At 49.6% G+C, this 24,807-nt stretch overlaps 1 protein-coding gene across 3 annotated transcripts in view; it reads left to right on the top strand.

The window, feature by feature from the left end:
- NR1H3 (nuclear receptor subfamily 1 group H member 3) overlaps window positions 1-24,807 on the top strand; it is a 333,706-nt gene that overhangs the window by 260,135 nt on the left and 48,764 nt on the right. For all 3 annotated transcript variants that reach the window (XM_078684465.1, XM_078684464.1, XM_078684466.1), the window contains 2 exons: window positions 2,878-3,095; window positions 5,687-5,866. In XM_078684465.1, the coding sequence (XP_078540591.1) occupies window positions 2,878-3,095; window positions 5,687-5,866 (398 nt within the window). The remainder of the gene's footprint in view (window positions 1-2,877; window positions 3,096-5,686; window positions 5,867-24,807) is intronic.

Below are 24,807 nucleotides of genomic sequence, written 5' to 3'. Positions count from 1 at the left end.
TCAGACGGCTGAGCTTCATCCATCCCGCGACATCTTTCATTCCTTCCTGGAGGCTGGCTCTGGCGGTGGTGAGGTCGTTGGTGAGGGAGAGGATCAGCTGGGTGTCGTCAGCGTAGGAGATGATGTTTAGGTTGTGTTGGCGTGCGATGGCTGCGAGGGGGCTCATGTAGATGTTAAAAAGGGTGGGGCTGAGCGAGGATCCTTGCGGGACGCCGCAGATGACTTCGGTGGCCGCGGATCGGAACGGGGGGAGGCGGACTCTCTGGGTTCTTCCGGCGAGGAACGAGATGATCCACTCCAAGGTTGTTCCTTGGATTCCAGTGTTGTTGAGGCGCTGTATCAGGGTGCGGTGGCATACGGTGTCGAAGGCTGCTGAGAGGTCCAGGAGGATGAGGGCAGCAGTTTCCCCGTTGTCGAGCAGGGACCTGATGTCGTCGGTAGCTGCGATGAGGGCGGTCTCGGTGCTGTTGTTTGCTCAGAAACCGGACTGCGAGGGGTGGAGGGATCCGTTTGTCTCGAGGAAGGCGGAGAGTTGTTTGTTGACGGACTTCTCAATGACTTTGGCAGGAAAAGGGAGGAAGGAGATGGGGAGGAAGTTCTTGAGGTCCGTGGGGTCCGCAGTGGGTTTCTTCAGGAGGGCGCTGAGCTCGGCATGTTTCCAGCTCTCCGGGAAGGTGGTGGATGCGAAGGAGCTGTTAATGATGTCTCGGAGTTGTGGTGCGTTGATGGAGTCGGCTTTGTTAAAGATGTGGTGTGGACAGGGGTCGGTTGGGGAGCCGGAGTGGATGGTGTTCATCGTGCGGGTGGTGTCTTCGGTGCTGACCGAGGTCCAGGTGCAGAGGGTGGTGGTGGGGGGCGCTGGTTCGGTGGTTGGGTGTGTGGTCTGTGGGCCGAAGCTGTTGTGTATGTCGGCGATCTTGCGGTGAAAGAACGAGGCGAGTGAGTCACAGAGGTCTTGCGAGGGTGTGATGTCGTTGTTGCAGGCGCTGGGGTTGGAGAGCTCTTTAACATTGCTGAAGAGTTCCTTGCTGGTGTGGGTGTTGTTGTCCAGTCGTTCTTTGAATGTTGTCCTTTTGGTGGTGCGGATCAGCTGGTGGTGTTTGCGGGTGGCGTTCTTGAAGGCTGTCATGTTTTCTGTTGTCTGGTCATGGCGCCAGGCTTTCTCGAGGGTGCGGCAGGTTTTCTTGGGAGTTTTTGAGGTCGTTGGTGAACCACGAGGCTTTCTTGCTGCCGGGTCTGCTGGGAGGGTTCTTCAGTGGTGCGAGGTCATTGGCGCAGTTGGTGAGCCACTGTGTGAGGTTGCGGGCTGCTTCGTTGGGGTCCGTCGTGTTGGTGGGAAGGTTCTGGCTGAGGGAGGTGGTGAGCTGGTCGGCGGTGATCTTACTCCAGCTTCTGCAGGGAACCTGTTGCGGGTGGTGGTGGGTCGTGGTTCTCCTGAAGGTGAAGTGGACGCAGCTGTGATCTGTCCAGTGTAGTCCGGTGGAGTGGCTGAAGGAGATGTGCTTGCTGGAGGAGAAGATTGGGTCAAGCGTGTGGCCAGCGTAGTGGGTGGGGGTGTTCACCAGTTGCTTGTGTCCGAGGTTGGCGAGGTTGTCCAGCAGGGCGGCGGTGTTGCTGTCGTTGTTGTTCTCTAGGTGGAAGTTGAGGTCCCCTAGGAGGATGTAGTCTGAGGAGGTTAGGGCGTGTGGGCTGATGAAGTCTGCGATGGCTTCGCTGAATTGTGTGCGCGGTCCCGGGGGTCTGTAGATGAGGGTGCGTCTGAGGGTGGTCTTGGGGTCGGTGTGTATCTGGAAGTGAAGTTGCTCGGCGGCGGTGAGGGTGTCGTCTGAGTTGGTCGTGATTCGGATGGTGTTTCTGTGGACGATGGTGACGCCTCCTCTGGTTTTGTTGGCTCGGTCCCTCCGGGTGATCTTGCAGCCATCCGGGATGGCTATGGCGATGTCGGGGGCTGAGGAGGCGTTCATCCAGGTTTATGTGAGGAAGGCGACGTCTGGTGATGTTGTGTCGAGGAGGTTCCAGAGTTCGACGGAGTGCCTGTGGACGGAGTGTGTGTTGAGCAGGATGCACTTGAGGTGATTGTTGCTGGTGCTTGGCTTGGCGGGTGCGGTGCAGGTACGGAGGCAGGTGAATTTGCAGGCTTGGCAGGTGAAGGGTCCGTGGGTGCGTTTCGGGGAGGCTCGGTAGCAGGCGGGGTTCCGGCCGGTGTTGAGTGCGTGGAGGGTGGCGGTGTCATAAGTCCGTTGTGTGGGCTGGCATCCTCGAGGGCCAGGGGTCTTGGCGCTGGGCGCTGTCCAGGCGCGGACGGGCGTAGACGGGTTTGCCTTTGGCGCGCAGTCGGCGCGCCCGCTGCGCGTGGCCGCTGCGCGTACGCGTGGTCTCCTCCATAAATGGCAAAGGGGGAGGGGGGAGGGAGGAGCAGCTGGGAGGTGGGAGCGGGGTGGCGAATGGGAAGGGGAGAAGGGTACAGAAGAGAAAAAGGAGCGGGCCGCCGGGGAGCAGCGGCAGGGAGCTGGGAGCGGGGGGGGGTGTTCAGAGCGAGAAGGACGGTCCCAGGGGCAGCGAAAATTAAGAAAATACAGTCGCAAATACAGAGGCACAAAATACAAGTGCAGGCACAGAAAACAGAAAAAAATAAAAAAAACCTTAGCACTAGGGGCAGCGGGGATGACCAGGCGCACTCACAGGGAGCCGCGCGGTGCGTGGAGCGACCGGCCCTGCGAACAGGGTCAGAGCACTGGAGCGGTATGCCTCTACAAGGGCTTGGAGTAGTTTGAGTGCATGGGAACAGTAGTAGAAAATCTCTTTGAAAATCTGTGTAGACCTGCGTGGCAACAGCTGGGTGCCTTATTAATTCAAATTTCCACCATGCTCTACCAGGTGTTCTGTCTGAGGAGCAGATCCAGCGGAAGAAGCTGAAGAAGCAGCCATCGCAGGGGGAGGAGCCCTCTCCGGCAGCTGCGCTGCAGGACATCACTTCAGACCCCTCCAGAGAGGTTCACAGGCTGACCCCTGACCAGCTGCAGATGATCGAGAAGCTGGTCACCTCCCAGCACCAGTGCAACCAGAAGTCGTTCATGGACCGGCTCAAGGTCACGGTACGCATTCGATGCTGCGGGGTCTGGTCAGCACCGGCACAGCCAGTGGACGGTCATGGACTGGATCAAAGTTATGGTACACTTATATTACTAGGAGGAGATGATATGGAGCCTGGTCAGTACCACTGCGACCAGTAGACCTCCATGAACACACTGAGAGAGTCAGTAGACACCGGACGCCAGGTGGAGGTGTAGGGTCCGGTTAGTACCAGTGCGACCAGTGCCCCTTCACTGAGAGCGTCAGTAGACACAGGACGCCAGGTGGAGGTGTGGGGTCCGGTTAGTACCAGTGCGACCAGTGCCCCTTCACTGGGAGAGTCAGTAGACACAGGCCGCCAGGTGGAGGTGTGGGGTCCGGTTAGTACCAGTGCGACCAGTGCCCCTTCACTGGGAGAGTCAGTAGACACAGGCCGCCAGGTGGAGGTGTGGGGTCCGGTTAGTACCAGTGCGACCAGTGCCCCTTCACTGAGAGCGTCAGTAGACACAGGACGCCAGGTGGAGGTGTGGGGTCCGGTTAGTACCAGTGCGACCAGTGCCCCTTCACTGGGAGAGTCAGTAGACACAGGCCGCCAGGTGGAGGTGTGGGGTCCGGTTAGTACCAGTGCGACCAGTGCCCCTTCACTGAGAGCGTCAGTAGACACAGGACGCCAGGTGGAGGTGTGGGGTCTGGTTAGTACCAGTGCGACCAGTGCCCCTTCATGAATAGAGTGGGAGAGTCAGTAGACACAGGACGCCAGGTGGAGGTGTGGGGTCTGGTTAGTACCAGTGCGACCAGTGCCCCTTCATGAATAGAGTGGGAGAGTTAGTAGACACAGGACGCCAGGTGGAGGTGTGGGGTCTGGTTAGTACCAGTGCGACCAGTGCCCCTTCATGAATAGACTGGGAGCGTCAGTAGACACAGGACGCCAGGTGGAGGTGTGGGGTCCGGTTAGGACCAGTGCGACCAGTGCCCTTTCACTGAGAGCGTCAGTAGACACAGAATGCCAGGTGGACGTGTGGGGTCCGGTTAGTACCAGTGCGACCAGTGCCCCTTCACTGAGAGCGTCAGTAGACACAGGATGCCAGGTGGAGGTGTGGGGTCCGGTTAGTACCAGTGCGACCAGTGCCCCTTCACTGGGAGAGTCAGTAGACACAGGACGCCAGGTGGAGGTGTGGGGTCCGGTTAGTACCAGTGCGACCAGTGCCCCTTCACTGAGAGCGTCAGTAGACACAGCACGCCAGGTGGAGGTGTGGGGTCTTGTTAGTACCAGTGCGACCAGTGCCCCTTCATGAATAGAGTGGTAGAGTCAGTAGACACAGGACGCCAGGTGGAGGTGTGGGGTCTGGTTAGTACCAGTGCGACCAGTGCCCCTTCATGAATAGACTGGGAGCGTCAGTAGACACCGGATGCCAGGTGGAGGTGTGGGGTCCGGTTAGGACCAGTGCGACCAGTGCCCCTTCACTGAGAGCGTCAGTAGACACAGGACGCCAGGTGGAGGTGTGGGGTCCGGTTAGTACCAGTGCGACCAGTGCCCCTTCATGAATAGAGTGGGAGAGTCAGTAGACACAGGACGCCAGGTGGAGGTGTGGGGTCTGGTTAGTACCAGTGCGACCAGTGCCCCTTCATGAATAGAGTTGGAGAGTCAGTAGACACAGGACGCCAGGTGGAGGTGTGGGGTCTGGTTAGTACCAGTGCGACCAGTGCCCCTTCATGAATAGAGTGGGAGAGTCAGTAGACACAGGACGCCAGGTGGAGGTGTGGGGTCTGGTTAGTACCAGTGCGACCAGTGCCCCTTCACTGAGAGCGTCAGTAGACACAGGACGCCAGGTGGAGGTGTGGGGTCTGGTTAGTACCAGTGCGACCAGTGCCCCTTCATGAATAGAGTGGGAGAGTCAGTAGACACAGGACGCCAGGTGGAGGTGTGGGGTCGGGTTAGTACCAGTGCGACCAGTGCCCCTTCATGAATAGACTGGGAGCGTCAGTAGACACAGGACGCCAGGTGGAGGTGTGGGGTCTGGTTAGTACCAGTGCGACCAGTGCCCCTTCACTGAGAGCGTCAGTAGACACAGGACGCCAGGTGGAGGTGTGGGGTCTGGTTAGTACCAGTGCGACCAGTGCCCCTTCATGAATAGAGTGGGAGAGTCAGTAGACACAGGACGCCAGGTGGAGGTGTGGGGTCTGGTTAGTACCAGTGCGACCAGTGCCCCTTCATGAATAGAGTGGGAGAGTCAGTAGACACAGGACGCCAGGTGGAGGGGTGGGGTCCGGTTAGTACCGGTATGAACATCGATCCATCTTAACCTGGCTGCAAGTCAAGGTGTAGCTTGAACAAGAGGTGGAGGGACCACATAGTGCAACAAGATGAGGGGATTAGTTGGGTGGACTGGTCAACAGGTCCTACTCCATTGCATGAAAGTAAAGGACTAGTTAGCCTCTGGGTGCTAGCTGTTTGACAGTTGAATGGATTAGATAGGAGAAACACGGAGGGTTGGCCATGATCAGTGAATAAAGGATATTTTCTCTATACGAGTTCATCTTTGCAAAAATGTTGGTGTCTTTGACCGTATACTGACCAGTGTTCTCCACCCTCCCCTGTTCCTTCTCATTGCAGCCTTGGCCACAGACCCTGGACCCCTTGAACCGGGAGGCGCGGCAGCAGCGATTCGCTCATTTCACAGAACTCGCGATCATATCCGTGCAAGAGATCGTGGACTTTGCAAAACAGCTGCCGGGGTTCCTTGAACTGACCAGGGAAGATCAGATCGCACTTCTGAAAACCTCCACGATTGAGGTAAGAACAGACTCTGCCATCCGCGCCAGCTGTCAGCCCTGATGATGGAGGCCATCACCAAGTGTCCCTTTAGTTTTATTGAGTGTCTTCACAATATTCAGTCTGTGACGTACTTGCAAGGGCGGCACATAATATGCATGTGTTATCAGCGAGCAATGTTGTCAAATTCGCAAAGGAGAGAAGGCATATTTGACAGACTAATGTGATAATGAGAACGTTTAGTAGTCACCAAATGAGGCAATCAAATGCCCACGAGAAGAAGGGACCTTTTACTGTTCGTAAGCTCAGATTCCTCACCTAGATCCGCAAACCTTCAGCAGTACCTCTGCGCTCCAGCGGGTGGCTCCAAACGCTCCCCGCCGGATGTGACATGCGCGGGCTTATAGATATTTAGTTGCCACCCATGTGTGCTGACATCAGTTCCTTTAAATCCGCACAAACCGATGCGGATCCGGTGCTACCTCTCGACTTTCATCTTGTTCTAAATTTTCAAACTCCTGTGTGCAAGGGTACTATGCCACCTCCTAAATCTACAGAGTTTACACCCTGTGGGGAACGTTGCAAACAAATGTCTAAGCCGCATATGGTTTACATGTGGTGCCTTGGATCAGATCATACCTCCATGGCCGGCTCTGATTGCGCCGGGTTGCACCCAAAGGCCATTCAGAAACGCAAATCTAAGCTCTTTGTAGCAAATCTGGATCGGTCGAGGTCAAAAGATAAGTCGTGACCACTCTTCTTCTTGCTTCAAGTCTTTAGGGAAGTTGAAAAAGAAGCACAAGAAGACCGAGTGGGATTTGGCCCGGTCCCTCTCAGTCTCCGTAGAATCATGAGGGCATCATCATGCCTGCAGGTCACACTTCCGAAGTCAGTACACATCGGAGTCGATCCCGATCTTGGTCCGGTGGCAATTGGAATTTCCGAGTCAGTTGGCAATCTCGCAGCAAATCGAGGAATTTTGCGCAGCCATGCCGTGGCTTTTTGGCAAAGTACCAACTCCCTTTGGAGCATATTTGGGCCCCAAGGAGCCAACACGCCTCTCAACTGGGCTTCCACTGGTGGGTCCACCCTTGGTGCCAGTCGTGCCCACTGGATCCGCTCAGGTCACTGGACCAAACCCGATACTGGTTCCCTTCTCTGCACCACAACTTACACTGGAACGCAATCCACCAAAGGGATGACTGCTCCATCAACTCTGAACGACGATGGCCATCCCATAGTGCTGGCAAGCGCCGAGACGGCATCGCCCTGACATTGACCGATGCCGCACACCAGTTTGTCTGTACCGCAACCCCTCTCCCATCCTACTGCTTCAGACACAGTGCCTCCACCTTCCGGGAGGCCTCAGGTCCTTCATGACCTTTATGGCACGGATTCAGACAGTGGGGAGTGTGATGTTTGGGGTGAGAGTCCCCAGTCATACTTGGGAGGATAACTGATCCTAAATATCTCCATGATGCCAGTGGTCTGGATACCTTTCCAGAGACCGGTCTAGTTTCTCCACCAGGACCTGCCATTGAAGACAGTGCGTCCTTCGCTGAGGTTATGCCAACGGCAGAGGAGGTCCTAGAACTCCACCTTCCCACTTAGGAGGTCAAAACTAATTTCCTGACAGAGGTGTTGCAGCCTGGCCAGATGAGCTCTTATCTTCTTTGATCATTGTATGGTTGAATGAATCCCTTAGAGATCCGCTCTTGAGCACCTGAGACAAAACTTGTTTAGGTCCACCTATGCATCACCAGATCACTAAATGTCATCGCCGTGCTCCAGGTGGCCCTGCCCTGCTCATCCAGTACCCCGCTCCTCAAAGCCTGGTGGCACAGGCTTTGGCCAGTAGAGTCTACTCCCCCGAAAGGGAATCAAAGAGAATAGAAACTTTCGGCAAGAGAGTTTTCTCCTCCACACATTTTGCCCTTTGTTAGTTGAACACCAGCTGCCTCTTAGGCCGTTACTGTTGTGCATTATGGGACTCCGTGACCCATGTTTTAGTGGGTTGGAGGAGGCCCCCGCCGTCCTCTCCCAGGCTATGCAGATTGGCTGTGAAGCCGCCAAGTTCACCATACGCTGCGGACCAGATACAACAGACTCCCTCTGGCAGGCGATTGGTACTATTGTATCTATCTTCAGACACACTTGGAGGTGGTCCACCAGCTTTTCAGGGGACATTCAGGCCCGCCTTATGGCTGTGCCATTCAATGGCTCCCAATTGTTTGCTGATAAAGTGGGTCCAGCTCCCACACTCTTCAAGGATAGCAGGGCCACAGCATGCTCTTTCGGTCTCACTGCTCGTCCTTGCCCTTCGCAGCTGCAGCTTTGATCCCTTTGGGGGTTCGGTAGGTGTTTCCAATATTGCTGGTGCATCAATTTCCACAACCTTTTCATGAAGATAGCAACGGGGACAGCATGTAGCCCAGTTTTCCACAGCTGTGCCCCTCCCAAACCCCTTAAGCGTACTATTGGCAGCGGATGTATGACATCACAACGCATACTTTCACAACGCATGCCATTACGACGCAACTTTTACAACGCATACCATTAGTGCTTTGGGGCGCTGGATAGTGAATAGTTTAATTTACTATTCCAACTCCAGTCCCCGTGGACACTAGGGAAGGTTATTGGATAGTAAATTAACCTATTCCCTATCCTAGAGCGCCCCCCAGCGCAATGCGTTGTAATGGTATGCGTTGTAAAAGTTGCGTCGTAATGGCACTGCGTAGTAAAAGTTGCATTGTAAAGGTTGTCTCCCATTGGCAGCACACAGCGACCCTGTCAGTGGCAGGATCAGACCCTTTCTGTCAGGGTGTCAGTAGATAACCTTGGAAAAGTGGGTTCCATAAATTGTTCAGTGGGATAACGCTTTGCCATTGCTTAAAACCGCATTGCATTCACCACTTTCGGAACAGCTGAGGGAGGGAGGGCACTCTATCTCTTGCAGCCAGACGTGCAAGCTCTTTTGTCCAAAGGAGCCAAAGAGAGGTTTCCGACACCGCAGTCAACCGTTGTTTTTACTCATGCTACTTCCTGGTGCCAAAAAAGGACGGGGGCCTTCACCCCGTATTAGACCTTCGTGACCCCACCTCCTTTTTTAAAACAAAGACAGGTTGAAGATGCTCACCGTGGCCCAGATCTGGTCTACTCTTGCATCTGGAGACCGGATGGTTGCCCTGCACCACAGGGCGCTTATTTTTACGTTCCAATCTCGCGGGCGTTATCTGCGGTTCATGGTTGGTCAAATTTTCAGTTTGCTGCACTCTAGTATATACTTCCTGGCGCCCCACAGATGTTCACGAAAGTGATGGCAGTGGTTGCAGCTCATCTTCGGAGGTCAGGGGTTCCTGTCTTCCCTTGACGACTGGTTGTTGAACGAGGGCTCCAAGGCTGAGTACTTCAACAGCTCCAAAACAGGTTCCTAATGCAATAAATGTAAATCACTCTTTGTGACTTCCATTTACAGGCAGAACATCTGGAACTGTGTATCTAGTTTCTGCCAAGTATGTCCTACGAAGCTTCTCATTTCCTCATGAAGAGCACGTTCCGTGCAATCAGACTTCCAAAAGATGAAGATTGACCGTCAAAGAGCTTTACCAATGGATGCCCATGGACACAACATGAGTTCAAGCCCACAGTTCCACCTCAAACGAACACCCCTGTTCCCCAAGGACAACATAAACCCTGAGACAGACCTCAGGATGGGAGAAGTGGATATAGAGGAGGATGAAATCATACCAGAGGACACACATCCTAGGGATGCTTGGAATGTTTATGACACAGAACCACAGAGGGGTATGGACCCAGACCTTTACCCCATAAGTCCATCACCGCCAGATGATGCCGCTGCCTTTCAAGAGCTAATAACCAGAGCTGCCGCTTTTCGTAACGTACCTTTACATAAAGACCCCGTTAAAGATGACTTCCTTTTTTAAACTTTATCCACTCTTTAAAGGAGGTCACACTATTAACCAGTCCTTATTTACCATAAGGATGTGTTAGGTCATGTAGACAATATTTTAAAGACCTTGTCAAGCCACAAATTATTACTCCAAGGGTGGACAAAAAGTGCAAGGCTGCACCACCTGACCCTATATACAGCAGGGACAATTAACACCAGATTCACTAGTAGTGGCTAATGCTCGCAATCACCTGTGACACACCTCTCCAGAAAAGGATTCAAAACTGATTGATGGTAAAAGGATCGCAGCCCAACCTGCTGATCAATGTTGTATTGCCACCGTCAGGCTCTTTAAACTCGTTACAACATGGCTCTTTGGGATGAAAGGGAGAGGCTCCTCCAACATCTCCCAGAAGAGAAGGGGCCAGGAAATTGTTAATGAGGGAAAGCCAATCACCAACAACCCCAAAAAATGTGCACCAGACTCTGCGGCACTGCAGCTAGAGGCAAACACGCCAGTATTCTTTTAAGTCGACATGCTTGGCTGCGTGTCTCAGGTGTCAAACATCAAGTGCAACAAATAATCTTCAATCTCCCCTTAGACTAAGAGCACCTCTGTGGTCCTCAGGTGGGCGCGGTGCTTGAGAAAATGAAAAAGGACACTGAGGCCATCAAAGCAATGGTGGGGGGGGGGCGCTTACAAACGTCCACATATCGGTGGTCCTTTCGTGGGCCCAATTAGAAACAGGGTGCTTGACCGCCTCCACTAACACCTCAGGTTTTGCCTGTAAAAATCAAGCACAATCCTCCACAGGTAAAACCTTTTATAGGGGAAAATGTCTAGCAGTAGTTCCATCATATTACCGCAGGCAGAATGGGCATGTATTTCCTTACCTGGACGATTGGCTTATAATAGCAAACAGCTCCCAACGATGCAAACAACATACGCAGCAAACACCCAACCTATTACATCAACTAGAGTTTACCGTCAATCTACAAAAATCCCACCTTCAACCATCTCTAATACAGCCATATTTAGGATCTATACTCAACATTATTTGGGATGAGCATACCCAGATATAGACAAAATACAAAATATTGTATCACTAAATCAACACCTTCAATGTCACTCCCAAGTAAAAGTCAAATTGGTCATGAGACTTTTAGGCATGATGGCGTCCTGCAGATTAATAGTTCCGCGTGCCTGGTTACATATGAGACCGCTGCAAGAATGCCCCTCACGTCAATGGACACAGTTACAAGGTCAGCTACGTGATCTAGTGTTGGTAGACAGACGCACACATCGCTCTCAGCAGTGGTGGAATGCACAAATCCTATCCATGGGGCGGCCTTTTCTAGACCCAGAACCCCCAGTCCTTCTTACAGCAGATGCTTCCCTGACACGCTGGGGAGCTCACCTTCAGGATCTATCAATTCAGGTTGTGTGGAACTCCTAATAATTGAGTCAACATATCAATTACCGCGAGCTTCAAGCTGTTCACCTTGCATTGGAGGCGTGTCTGCCTCACCTGCTGCACAAAGTTGTCCTATCTACAAAAACACGGGGGGAACACTCTCTGCAGTTATCCCACTTAGCCCAAACCCTCTGGCGCGTAGCAATGCATCGCAGCATTCGAATTCTGGCAGAACATGTACTTTCAAAAAATAGGGAGGGGGCCCACAGATAGACCTACTTGCAACCCCAGAAAATGCTAAATGCTCAAACTTCGATGAACTGGTCAGCGATCTTTGCCTGCGCTTTCCACCTCTCCCTCTACCTCCATTAGTGGTCAGATCGCTCCGGCAGACCTCCCTCGCCCTAGTTCTCATTGCTCCAACATGGCAATGTCAACCATGGTTCACCACACGACTGGAGCTTATCCTAGTCCCACACGAGAAGCTTCCCCTCAACCCAGGGCTTCTCACACAGAACCCTGGCACAATAAGACATCCCAATGACAGGGAGATTAACCGTGCGATATGGCTCCTGAAGTCATAGAATTTTACTACATGCATTTTTTTCAACAATGTTTGGAAACAAGCTCGTAGGCCTACGACCAGACAATGTTATGCTGCCAAATGGAAAAGATGTGTTCTATACTGCCAGCAACAAATAGAGAGTGAGGTGCTTTCTAAGTGTATCTCTGCCTACCTTAGGGGTTCCACTGGACTCTGTGCACACTGTACCTCACTTTTGGTAAAGTATATACAGAGCCAGCTTCCTGAATTATGAAACTTATGACTTGCTGTTTATGAAACCGATAGTTTCTAGTTCAATGTGATCTGCGAAAGCTAAATGAGACACTACCACAAGGAAAGACGTTGTGCCCCCCTGGGAAAGAAGTGCCTTTCAAGTTTGTCCTGTTCCTCTCATCAGGCTGATCAGAAGTAGCAAAGGCCCGTTGTGGATTTGGTATTCAGGACTGGAGAGATGCACAGCATTATCGACAACGGCCGTCACACAAACGTGTACAGACCGGTTCGGTCCTCCCTATGCCATGAGGCTTTTGCTTCCCTCACAGAAAGTTTCAGGCTGCTATATTGAGCCCCGAATATTGATGTGTCCAAATATGAATGATCTCCTGGTCAACACGTATATGAGTTAAAACACTTACATAGCTTTCTCATAATCTGAGATTAACCTTCATTCACTCAGTCCTGAGAAAAGCTGCAGACCCGCCAGGGCTACGTATGGCTGAAACATGTCGACCTAATTCACTAGATATGTAGGATTAGTAATTCTCACTAATAACATTGCCTTTCATGTAACCTTATCCCTATCCCTTTTTATTAAATGCACTTTGTCATCACATCTGTCTTAATAAAGACATTGACCTCCAGGAAGAGGGACGGCTTTTCATTTGGAGAACGGGACTCTAAGGTGAAAGACACCCTATGATGATGCTAACCACGGCATCACCGTAGCGGAGATAATATACCGCTTTGAGGCTGAACACACGGATGAGGGTCTTCAACGGAGTCCTCCACGAATCATCTAGTGGACATTCTTCTTTTTCCTGAGGATCACTTCTTTTGATTATTGACAGTTGTGGATTGAGCCAGGTGATGTAAGCGACAGTGCACAGGTTGCTAGCGACAGCCCGAACACGACACAGGAAGCAGAGGTGGGATGACCTTCAGTGCAGATCAGGAAGGGATAGAGATTCTTACCCAGCTCACCTCAAACATCCAGCTTCTGAAACAGACCTTCACAAAAGATAGGCAGGATATTCCATCTACTGTGGCTGGAGACAGCCTACAATCCTCCACCAGTTTTTGCAAACTCTATCGTAGTGTTCCAAATATCTGCCTCTACGCAGCCCGGTAAGAAGTAGAAGTAGATCCACAGACTGAAGCCTTCAACGAGACTGAGAACCCGAGTGTGTCTGCGGCTTCGCAGAGCCGGTCCCTTGACCAGCATCAGCCTCATTCATTTAATAGCCAGAGCCACTATCTTTTATGCCGCGTCCTACGCAGGGATGGGATTCAGTCGTTGGCAATTTCTCCTCCAAGCATCTTTTACCGTTAGGAGTATAATCAAGCCTTTATCTGTAGAAGTAATAGTTGTGACAGGACACCGAACCTTGACTATGACCACTTGTGTCAGTCTGTGTTTGAACAAATCTCCGTCACCGCCTCCTGGAGTTAGGCCTCACAGACACCCACTGGAAAGTCAAGCGTGCTTTAGAGTCTTGCCTAATCAGTTCTCACAGGGTAGCATCATCTACAAATGTTTACTGTACCATAAATTGCCACAGAGAAGGTGGCACACTTCATATTAGCAAAATCTGCTTAAAACACTGCAAACAGGGGGAGGTAGTGGGCACCTGTTTTCTGCCGGGTCATCCACGAACATTTTTGCCTTCACCCTCCTGTTCTCTGAACCCATTACTGTTGGATTTAACCAGTGCTAAAGAGCTTGTGCGCTCTCCCTTAAACATGGTCAAATCTGCTACACCCAATAGGCACATTTCATTTATTAATATATCTATAGTAAATTATACTACATGTACCCTTTGCTTGTCAATTAAATGCTGCTAGTGGGCCTGCAGCCCACTAGCCACCCACCTAAGTCGCCCTCTTAAACTTATTTCAAATCTGTCATTGCAGCCAGTGTGTGCAGTTTAAACTGCCTTTTCGACCTATAAAATAAACCTTTTGCCAGGCCCAAACCTTCCTTTTTAATACATATAAGTGACCCCTAGGATTAGGCTCATGTATTTTGGTTACTCCCTGAGTAGGGTTTCATCCACTCAACCAGTAACCCCATTTCCCACAGCACCAATATGTTATGCAGTGATGCAGGTGCGTTGAGGCCCTTTCTTGGGATGACGGTGCAGTTGGTGATTAGTTTACCGTGTGCTGTGTAGGTGCTGTCTGTTATAATGAGTGTCCTGTGGCCACAACTACGGATGAACACCAATTGGTTAATCTAGTTACTCCATTCAGACACTTTACTGGCAGTTAAAGCTTAGTTTGGGAGGTGGGGTGGAGGACTGCGTCTACAGTGGGACACCAAGTCGTTATTTATTTATTTTTAATTTATAAAGTTTTCTATAGCGATACTATGTGGTGCATTAATGTAGTTAGGGTTCGACACTGGTGAAGATTCTTCTGACCTCTATTGTACACGTGTAGGGTGGTGTAATTTCTAGCGTATGTTGGCTGCAGATACACGTGCTAGGCAAAGTCCTGCCATCTACAAGTTGTTTTTCTTAAGGAAGTTGTTTATTGCTGGTGTGATGTTGACTCCCACTTGTTCCAGGGAATGCGCATGTCCAAGGACTCCTTGGTGAGATTGATTTTTTCTGCCATCGCGTTTGGACGGATTGTGCAGTGCACTGTGCAGCTTCAGCGTCTATGCGGCCTGTGGATGCCCAATGGCTCATACCAGCCTGTACTCATCGAAAGCAACTCCAACAAGTCATCGTCGACTAGCAGATCCAGGGTTTTCAGCTGCCGCAGAACTTACGGGCGACTTAAAAAAGCCCAGCTTCCTTCCAGGACCCATCGAGAATGTTTTTGCTCCAAAAGGCCATCTTTTTTTTGGAAATGCCCTCAGTATGGGACTAAATACTAGAGTTCAGACACAGGCCACCTGCAGTCTATGCCTGTCACCAGAACATAAGGAACAGAACTGTGCAGCTTGTTCTCAAATAAAAAGGCACTTTGCACCAGACGAGACCTCCGGCTAGCCCATAATATGGAGATAGCTGCAGTAGCAGAGTTCTTGCCAGAAGAGGAGCAACACCATCAAACCGTTGTAGACGAAGAAGAAGGTGATATGCCAAGGGAAGGGGGCACCATCGTGAACAGTCAACTCTACGCCGCCTCGGACGAGTCCAGCCAGTACGGAGAAGACCGAGCCGGACTTGCTGGTAATGGAACCACCACATGAACAAAGACCATCGGGGTCAGGGCCTGGATGAGGACAGCGCCAAGGACTGTGGGTGCACAAGATCCACCCCACATAAAGAAAACACTATCTTAGCCATCCCAACATCTCAACATCCCAGCATCTCAACAGCCTTCGGGTTCTGGTCAACACCGAGAGCTCATCTCGGAGCCAAGGCAGGACGAGACTAGACTAGTTTTCAATCGGGCCAGAGGGATAGCCATGGAGCTGACACACGGCAGCGTTCAATGCCAAAAGGACATTGACTCCAGCACATGAGGTCTTACCTGTCCTCCGGCACCAACAAAGCCCTCTGAGCCAAGCCGACGCACGGGGTCGAACACACCCTACCAGAGCCACGACACACATCAATGTCGAAAGAGATATGGGGGCGCAGCCACATTGCTTCTCCAGAAAAGGCTTTGCCATCGATCACTAAGATGCCAACATGAAGCGAAGAAAAAACAAACAGGAGACGGCATGGTGCCCAAAACAGCCAAGAAACGAGTCAGAAGGGAATGTTTTAGAAAACCTTCATGAGATCGTGCGAAAGAAGTGCTAAACAGATGAGGAACTTTTACAAGAAAAGTCTCATGAAAGGAAAAGGCAGGACACTGACACGCCTCGGCAGATTCCAAAGAAGGCAACTACGGAGCATGAGGCCACACGCCCTATGACATTTGACTTAAATGCATCTCCACAGCCCATGCCACCATCTGCCACACACTCAGCGGAGGAAGCGGCACGGAGTCAACGTCACTATACATATGATCCAGACTCACAAGGAGAACCCCAACAAACCCAGACCCATGGGATGAGTATGACACAGTGCTACCAGAATCAGACCTAGAACCCCCAATACCAGCAAAGGCTGACCAGTGTTAGTCAACATGCGGCTGAATACCACAGGGGGCAAATGCATACCACGAGCAGGAGACAGACTTCCTATCAGAGACACTCCGCGAGACGGATGGCTCAGCGCAGTGTCTGCCAATGATGGGGTCCATGCTCAAGGTCTCCACCCAATCAGAACCAGAGTCCTTATGGCACATAAGCGACAAAAAGAGAAGTTTCCCAAAGTACTGGAGACACAGCACCTCCAGCTAAGGAAAGCAAGTGCATTGATGCGGCAGGGAAGAGGGTGGAAACTGGACACGACAACCCCTGGTGAATAGCTAATCCAGTAGGACTCCTCTCAAGATACAGCAGGGCAGCATGGGACGAGATGCAAGATCCTATTCAACATCTCCCTGAACAGGACAGGACGAGGGGGAAGACCTAGTTGCAGAGGGTAGACAAGTGTCTAACGCAGCCATTCGTTGTGCGCTAGACATGCCTGGTTACGCATTTCGGGGTTCAAGCCAGAGGTGCAGCAACATCTGCTTAATGTCCCATTTGACAGGAACACCTATTTGGACCAGAGGTGGACTCCCAATTAGAAAAAATAAAGGAAAACCCAGAGGCTGCTGAGTCTGTGGGAGCCTTGCAGTCTCCTGCACCAAGACAACAGTCCTTTCAGAGGTATCCGGGAAGAGGAGCGGCCAAAGATACCGCTTCTGATTCCAAACTCACCAGAAACAGCAGCAGAAATACCACCAGCAACCTGGCAAGAGCCCTCACAGAGGAGGGTTTGAGCAACGAGGATATGGTAGAGGAACGCCTGCAAGGGGAGCCTCAACCTCCAAACAATGACTTACCTTCCATCCCCCCCGCGATCATATGACACCTGTCGGGGGAAGGCTACATCAATTCCACCAGTTGTGGTGGGAAGTGACCTCAAGCTGGTGGGTGCTGCACTTTATCTTCCAGGGATATTGCCTAGAAGTAAAACCCTACCCACCAAACATTGCTCCTCACAGACAGACTCTCAGCCCTCAGCATGCACGCCTCCTCAAGCAAGGAGTTACAGCTCTTCTGCAAAAGGGGGCTTAGAGCCGGTACTGCACAGACCCCAAGGCCATGGGGTGCACTCCCTGTACCTTTTAATACACAGAAAGGATGGGACACAGAGCCCAATACTGGATCTACAACCATCCACCCTACACCTCTCATGAGAACACTTCCACATGGTGGCACTACAAGATGTGATACCGCTACTACAAGAAGGCAACTTCATGACAGCTGCAGATCTGAAGGACGCAGCATTTCATCAAACAATTCACCCCACGCATCGCCAGTACCTTCGGTGTGTGGGAAGTGGACGTCATTACCAGTTCAAAGTACTGCTATTTGGGCTAACAACAGCCCTAAGGGTATTTACCAAGTGCCTGGCAGTGGTTGAAGCTCGTTTAAGGAGACGGAACATAAATGCCTTCCCACATCTCGACGATTGCCTAATCAAGAGTTTCAGCAGACAGAGGTGCTTGCAACACACACACACCACCATTAATCTGTTATAGAAACTGGGATTCACAATAAATTCTGCAAAATCCTAATTACAACCTCTTCAGGTGGGATGTATGACATTACAACGCATGCTTTTACCACGCATGCTTTTACATCGCAACTTTTACAACGCATACCATTACAACGCATAGCGCTTTGGGGTGCTGGATAGTGAATAGTTTAATTTACTATTCCAACTCCAGTCCCCGTGGACACTAGGGAAGGTTATTGGATAGTAAATTAAATCTATTCCCTATCCTAGAGCGCCCCCCAGCGCAATGCGTTGTAATGGTTTGCGTTGTAAAAGTTGCGATGTAAAAGCACTGCGTGGTAAAAGTTGCGTTGTAAAGGATGTTTCCCCTTCAGGGGCCATATCTGGGAGCAGTGCTCAGTTCCATCTCTGGCCATGCATACCTCAATTCACACAGGGCTCTCAATCTCCAGAACCAACAGGCTCTTTTTCAGCCGCATCGTCACCTGCCAATCAGGACAGTGATGCACCTGATGACATCACAGCCTCCAATAGCGAGAGTCCCATAATCCAGGATACACGTGCGCCCGTTCCTGGAGTGTCTGGCATCCCAGTGGTCACAAGCGTGGTGAGTTGGAGGGTCCAGAGCTGGTTTCACCCGCGGTCCTTCATTCTTTGAAGTGGTCGAACGCACAGAACACGCTGAAGGGGGGTCTGTTCCCATAGAAGCGTCTCACATAGGATGAGGCGCACACGTGGAGGGCATCGATGTACAGCACCAATGCGCTGCTCGCAGCAAACATTCCGCAGGAGCGTTCTAGAGCTCCTAGCCAATCAGAGGGCTCTCAGAGCATCCCCCCCCCCCAGTATAACTGGCAAAAAATGTTCTTCTCTGCACAGACAATATGACTGCCATGTATTACAGACAAAAACTGAGGGACGCACGGAATCCACTGTCTCAGTCAGCACATGGCACCACAACACCCCGTTCACCTCCTGTAGGTGGTGGACGATTCAGTGGCGCTAGTAGTGGACCTACTAAGCAGGATGAATCAACAGGTCCACGAGTAGGAACTCCAACCTCCAGTCCTCCGTGAATACTTGCAGCGTTGGGTAACACCAGAAATAGATTTATTCACGATCGAAGAAACAAAAAAAATGCCAAAACTTTGCCCCCAGGCACCCACAATCCATGGGAAACACTCTGTGGATGAACTGGTCGGGATATTTGCATCTCCTGTTCCACTCATTCCATATCTGGTCCGGAAACTTAGACGAACATCGCTAAAGATGATTCTCATAGCTTCAACCTGGGCACGACAGCCCTGCTTTCATCATCAAAAAAACTTTATTACGATCACCCGGGTCCAAAAAAGTATACTCATCACAGGTATGCAAACAGTATATAAAAAATATATATATTGTTTTATTAGAACTATTTTTTAAGTTAGATGTGCAAAAAGGAGGTACGACAATTTTTAGCAAATTTAAAATGCAACATATTGGTTTGATCCCTATAAATATTTAAAAAGCAATTTCATTTGGAAAATGTGCAAAAATGCAAAGTACAGTAATTCTTAACTAGAAGGGTGCTTCATACAGGTATCTTCCCACGTCTGATCCACAGGGCGAACCAAAATCTGGAAAGACCAAGAACTATTGGTCTTCGGGTATCAGTGCACAATATTCTGATTACATCGAGATAGTGGCCGGAGCAACAAGTCTACACAAAGGGAGGATCCATTTTTGTCTCAATGATAAATAAAAGGGACAGAAAAATAGTAAATGGACAATCGATTCTGGGCAGGCCTTACATGCAGGCACAGGTCTTCCTGTGGAGCACCACAGCACCACCTGGAGCTAAATAGTCTTGTGGGCAGGGACTTGTAGCGGAACTGGAGAAAGAGTTTACGCGCCAGCGGTGGAGTAATTTCATCAATAGTTGGCACAAACAGTGGAACAGATTTAAAAGTCAAAAAGCCCTTTTGTGAAACCTATTGTGGATTCTGCCAAGTCCATAGCAAGCATTCTTCCCCAATATAGTTCTTTCAGCTTCATCCTCGATATTTGTAACATGTTTTCCGGGTTGGACCAGAAGGACTCCGCCCCAATCTCCCCAATAGTTCACGTAGACAGGTAAAGCACCTGAGCGATGTTGCCTTGGGAAATTTCAGGAGATCCTTCAATGCCTCTCGATAGGACTCCAGCTCGTCCACTGTCCATAGCCCAAACCAGAACATTAACAATTTACAGTTCAGCTTGTGCTGTAGCTGCCTGTGGGCAGGATCTGAGTAGAGAGGTCTTAAAGGCGAGCTAGCAGGAAGATGGACCAGTGATCTTAGGAAGCGGCTTTCTACAGTAGTTAGGGGAGATCGATTGCCCGTGCCCCATAGTTCGGCACCATAAAGTACCCCTCCCAGTATCTTAGTATTGTAAATTTCGGTTGTATGATGGAACAACTACCACATGAACAACTACAGTCTAAACAACGACTCCTCAACCACTAAGGTTTTAACAACAACTAGTTTTTACAACTACTATGCCTTTACCAGGATTGCCTTTACCCCATTAATGTATCTATTTTCTGGGTAAGTGTAAACCCATATGTATGGGTGTGTGTATATGTATATGTATGTATATATTTATATATACATATATATGGTGTGTATCTGTGATGGATTTGTATGTACCTGTGTAAATCTTATATTTCTTGGTAAAGGCATGCATGCTAAAGACATATGTGTTGTAAATGTAATATTGATCAGTATTTACACTATACATACACATACATATATTATATATATATATATATATATATATGTATGTATATATATATACACACACCCCCATACTCACTTTTAATGTTATATATTTCCTTTCCACCCAAAAACCTACACCCACCCCATACCTTAAAAATTCCCTTTCCACCCAAAAACCTATACCCAGCCAAACTCTAAAAATTCCCTTTCACCCAAAATCCCACACCCACCCTAAACCCTGTAAATACCTTTGCAATCCCAAAAAACAATGCCTACCCTAAAATTACCCTTGCTACCCAAACACTCACATCCACCCAAAACCCTAAAAATTTCCTTTCCACTCCAAAACCCATACCCACCCTAAACCCTAAAAATACCCTTACAATCCCAAAAAACCCACACCCACCCAAAATGTTAAAATTATCCTTTCCACCCAAAAATCATATCTAGCATAAACACTCAAATTACCCTTTCCACCTAAAAACCCATACCCACCCTTAACCCTAAAAATACACTTGCCACCCAAAAACCAATACCCACCCTAAAATGACCTGTGCCACCCAAAAACCTATTCCCACTCAAAATGTTAAAAATACCCTTGCCACCCAAAAACCCACACACACAATAACCCTAAAAAGGATTTTCTCCCTTTTGCAGGAAGATAATTTGGATCTCCTTTGCGTCACCGAATCCTGGCTTAACGATTCATCAACGCAAGATCTGGTGGCAGCCCTGCCCCCTAATTTTACTGCTATTTATGCCAATCGCTTAGATAACATGAGGGGGGGTGGTGTTGCTTTTCTCTTCAAAGACACTCTGAAAACGGAAACACTCTGTTCAGAGTGCATTGAAGGTGCAGACATACTGGGTGTGAAGTTCTGTTCCCCTATAGTTTGTGTGGTTTTCCTCTTAGTATACCGTCCACCTAGCACAACAATTAGGTTCTTGGAACCTTTTTCGAAAGTGGTTCATGACCTCCGCACTCGCTATGAAGGACTGGTGGTGCTTGGTGACTTCAATTTACATTGGGAAATAACTCCGAAGGACGGTCAGGCTAAACAACTTGAAGAGGTTCTTGCTTCTCTGGGACTTACTCAGTTGGTGGGGGAGCCTACACATGAGAGGGGCCATACGTTGGATCTGATTTGGTCATCTTGCCCACTTTTGGCCCCGCTTGTGATCTCCCCATGCTCCTGGTCTGACCAATATTTGATTGAGGGCCAATTTCCACTCCTCACAGGACAGCGGAAAGTTAAACCAAATTGGAAACTGCTGCGATGTTGGAATCAGGTCAAAGCTTCTGACTTGACAGCTATTCTATCACAATCTGACTATCCCCCGCCTTTGGTGGAAGATTTGGAAACTGAAAGTGCTGCCCTGATGTCTACACTTAAGGAGGCTATTGAGGTAGTTGCTCCGGCCCATGCAGTTAGACTCAGAGATAAGGGTAAAGGAGCATTATGGTTCAATAAAGCTCTTAGGGAACAAAAACAAGTCCTCCGCCAACGTGAGAGAGCCTGGCGTAAGTCTAGCATGACCAGTGCACTGGAGGCCTATACTGTGCAGTTCGCATTATATAAAAAAGCTATCCGCTTGAGGAAGGCTGAATTTTATGAAACTGCAATCCAGGAGGCTTTAAAGAAGTATTTAAAGTCTTAAACGATTTACGGACAGGTAAGGGGCCAAATCCGACCTTTAATTCAAAGGACTGTCAAGACTTTCAAGACTTCTTCATGAATAAAATAAAGGATTTGATGGTAGAAATCAGACAGACCCCTAATCTTCCCTGCTCTATCAAGCCTCCCTCTATCTGTCCGAGGCCAATAACGAACTGCCTGACGGAATTGCCTGCCCTCACCAAGGAGTGAATAATGAACCGAGTGAAGTCAGGTTCTCCGGCGGACCCCTGCCCGCCCAAGATTTTTAAACTGGGATGGTTTGGGATGGAGGACAAAGTCCTTGTCCTGTTTAACCGCTCTTTGGAGATGGGACTTGTTCCCTCCAATTTTAAAGAAGCACGCATGGTTCCCCTTCTAAAGAAATCTGGTGCCAATCCTAAAAACGTAAAGAATTTTAGGCCAATTTCCCAGCTACCTTTTCTTGCCAAAATCCTGGAGCAGCATGTGTTGCATTCTCTCACCCACTTCCTTGAAGGCAATCATCTTCTCGAGCCCAATCAGGCGGGTTTCAGAGCCCATCACAGCACGGAATTGGTAATGCTTTCCGTGCTGGATGACCTGAGACTCAAGGCTGACAAAAAAAAACCTTGTGCCCTGGTCCTTTTGGACTTATCCCCGGCGTTTGATACCGTTAATCATCGCCGACTTTTATCGCGGATTAAGGATCAAGGGATACAGGGCACGGTCCTGGACTGGCTGACTTCCTTTCTTAAAGATCGTTCGCAACGAGTTCAACTAGCAGACCTAGTGTCAAATCCAGCCAAGTTGACTTGCGGTGTGCCCCACGGTTCAGCCCTCTCACCCCTGCTTTTTAACCTATATCTACAACCTCTGATTGCAGCTTTGAACACGATGGACTGCAGGGTTTATAATTATGCCGACGATACGCAAATTTTGATCCACATTGACCACTCACCTACAGCTCACCTGAGAATGCAGGACATTCTCAAGTTCACGATCAACTGGATGTCGGACAACTCCTTAAAAATAAACCCGGACAAAACGGAAGTCCTGGCAGTCACTACAGCTGCCAACCCGTGGAGCGATCTTTTCTGGCCGGCCGAGCTGGGGCCCTTTCCAGAACCAGCAGTAGCAGTAAAAAGCTTAGGTATTAGAATTGATGCACTGCTATCCATGACACAGCAGGTATCGGCGGTGGTGGGCACCTGTGTTAGTCTGCTGCATCAGTTGCGGAAACTACCTTCACTACTGTCCTTTTCCACCCTCAGGCTGGCCGTCTCTGCTCTGATCCTGGCACGGCTGGACTACGGCAACTCCTTATACTACGGCCTCCCCAAAAACCTCCTGGCCAGACTTCAGGTGGTGATGAATGACGCGGCCAGGCTCATTTTTAATAAACCTAGACGAACCCATGCCACGCCCCTACTAAAGGACCTACATTGGCTGCCAATCGCCCAAAGAGCAAAATTCAAGAGCCTCTGTATTGTACACAAGGCCGTCTTCGGTCTGCTGAGGCGTGTTATCTGATTTGTCCTCGGTTCAACCTTGCATCCAAGGGTGGCAGAGCCTTCTCTACCACTGTCCCCCTGGCTTGGAACCTTCTCCCAGCGGAACTTAGGAAAGAAACCAATCTCCTACTTTTTAGGAAGAATCTGAAGACCGTGCTTTTCTTGGAGGCTTGGGGGCCCCTGTGATTGGGTGGTCTAGTGTCCTACTGACGTTGTGTGTCCGCTGATAGCGCTTAGATACCTCGGGGTGATAAAGCACTCTACAAGCTTATAATAACATAACATAACAATACCCTGCCACCCAAAAACTCATACTCGTGATATACTTGCCACTATATACGTCATAAACAATCCAAGAGTGCCATCTACTGGTCTCAGAAGGTACATTTAAACAACATACATTAATTAGTAAGATTGCATAAATAAACGTAGAAATTTTTAAACTGTTAATTATTTTTACACAATGTTACACTCTATGAAAAAAACAAATCAGACTGACTTAACTTACTATAACAAAAGAAACAACTAATCTCTTCATGCAGGTCGTTGTTTTGACAGGTCGTTGTTTAAACTAGGTAGTTGTAAATGCAGTAGTGGTTGAGGGATCATGGTTCAGGCTCCTTGTTGTTAAAGAGTAGTGGTAAAGGTCGTTTCCCGTAAATCTCAAGTGCGGGGGCAATTTGACGAGAAACCGGCTTCCTATGTATTTTACTGATATGGGCACATTGGTGAATTAGTTGTAACCTTGCCTTTTCCAGTTGGGGCCCCAGTTGATAGATGGGGACAGGCGAATGCCCAAATAGTCGAAAACCTCAACTTGCTCCAATTTCGTGCTGCCGGCCCACACAGATCTAGTTGAAGCAGTTTTTCTTCCTTTGTTAAAAATCATGTACTTGGTCTATGTACCATTAAGAATCAGCCCCCCATCACTGCAGAACTTTATAAAATCATTTAGGAGTTGTTGAAGGCCTTGTGGTGATTTAGAAATTAAGAGGGTGTCATCTGCAAATAACAATGCCGGCACTCTCCTCAGACCTACGTTCGAGCATCACAGCCATCCCTAGCTAGGAAATCAACAACCCCATTTATAAAAAGGGTAAAAAGGGTGGGTGGCAACACACATCCCTGCCTCACTCCACGTTGGACAGGGAAAGGTTCTGTTTATTGGTTGTTCGCACCCCACCGAACCTGTGCTGTGCTATCTGAGTGTAGTCGAATTGACATATTTAAAAGATCAGTAGGTAGGCCCATCTCTTTTAGCACCCCCCATAGTCCGGCACGCGGAACTAGATCAAATGCAGTGCGCAGATCAACAAAGGCCACGTATAATTTCCCCCCCTTAACAGTTACTTCCTTCCAATAGGTACAGCTATAACGGAAAACCTGATCCAGAC

Source organism: Lissotriton helveticus, chromosome 3_2 (genome assembly GCF_964261635.1).
Source record: "Lissotriton helveticus chromosome 3_2, aLisHel1.1, whole genome shotgun sequence".
In the NCBI taxonomy this organism is placed as follows: domain Eukaryota; kingdom Metazoa; phylum Chordata; class Amphibia; order Caudata; family Salamandridae; genus Lissotriton; species Lissotriton helveticus.
Note: the sequence above shows the minus strand (reverse complement) of the source record. Positions and strands in the feature narration are given on the sequence as shown.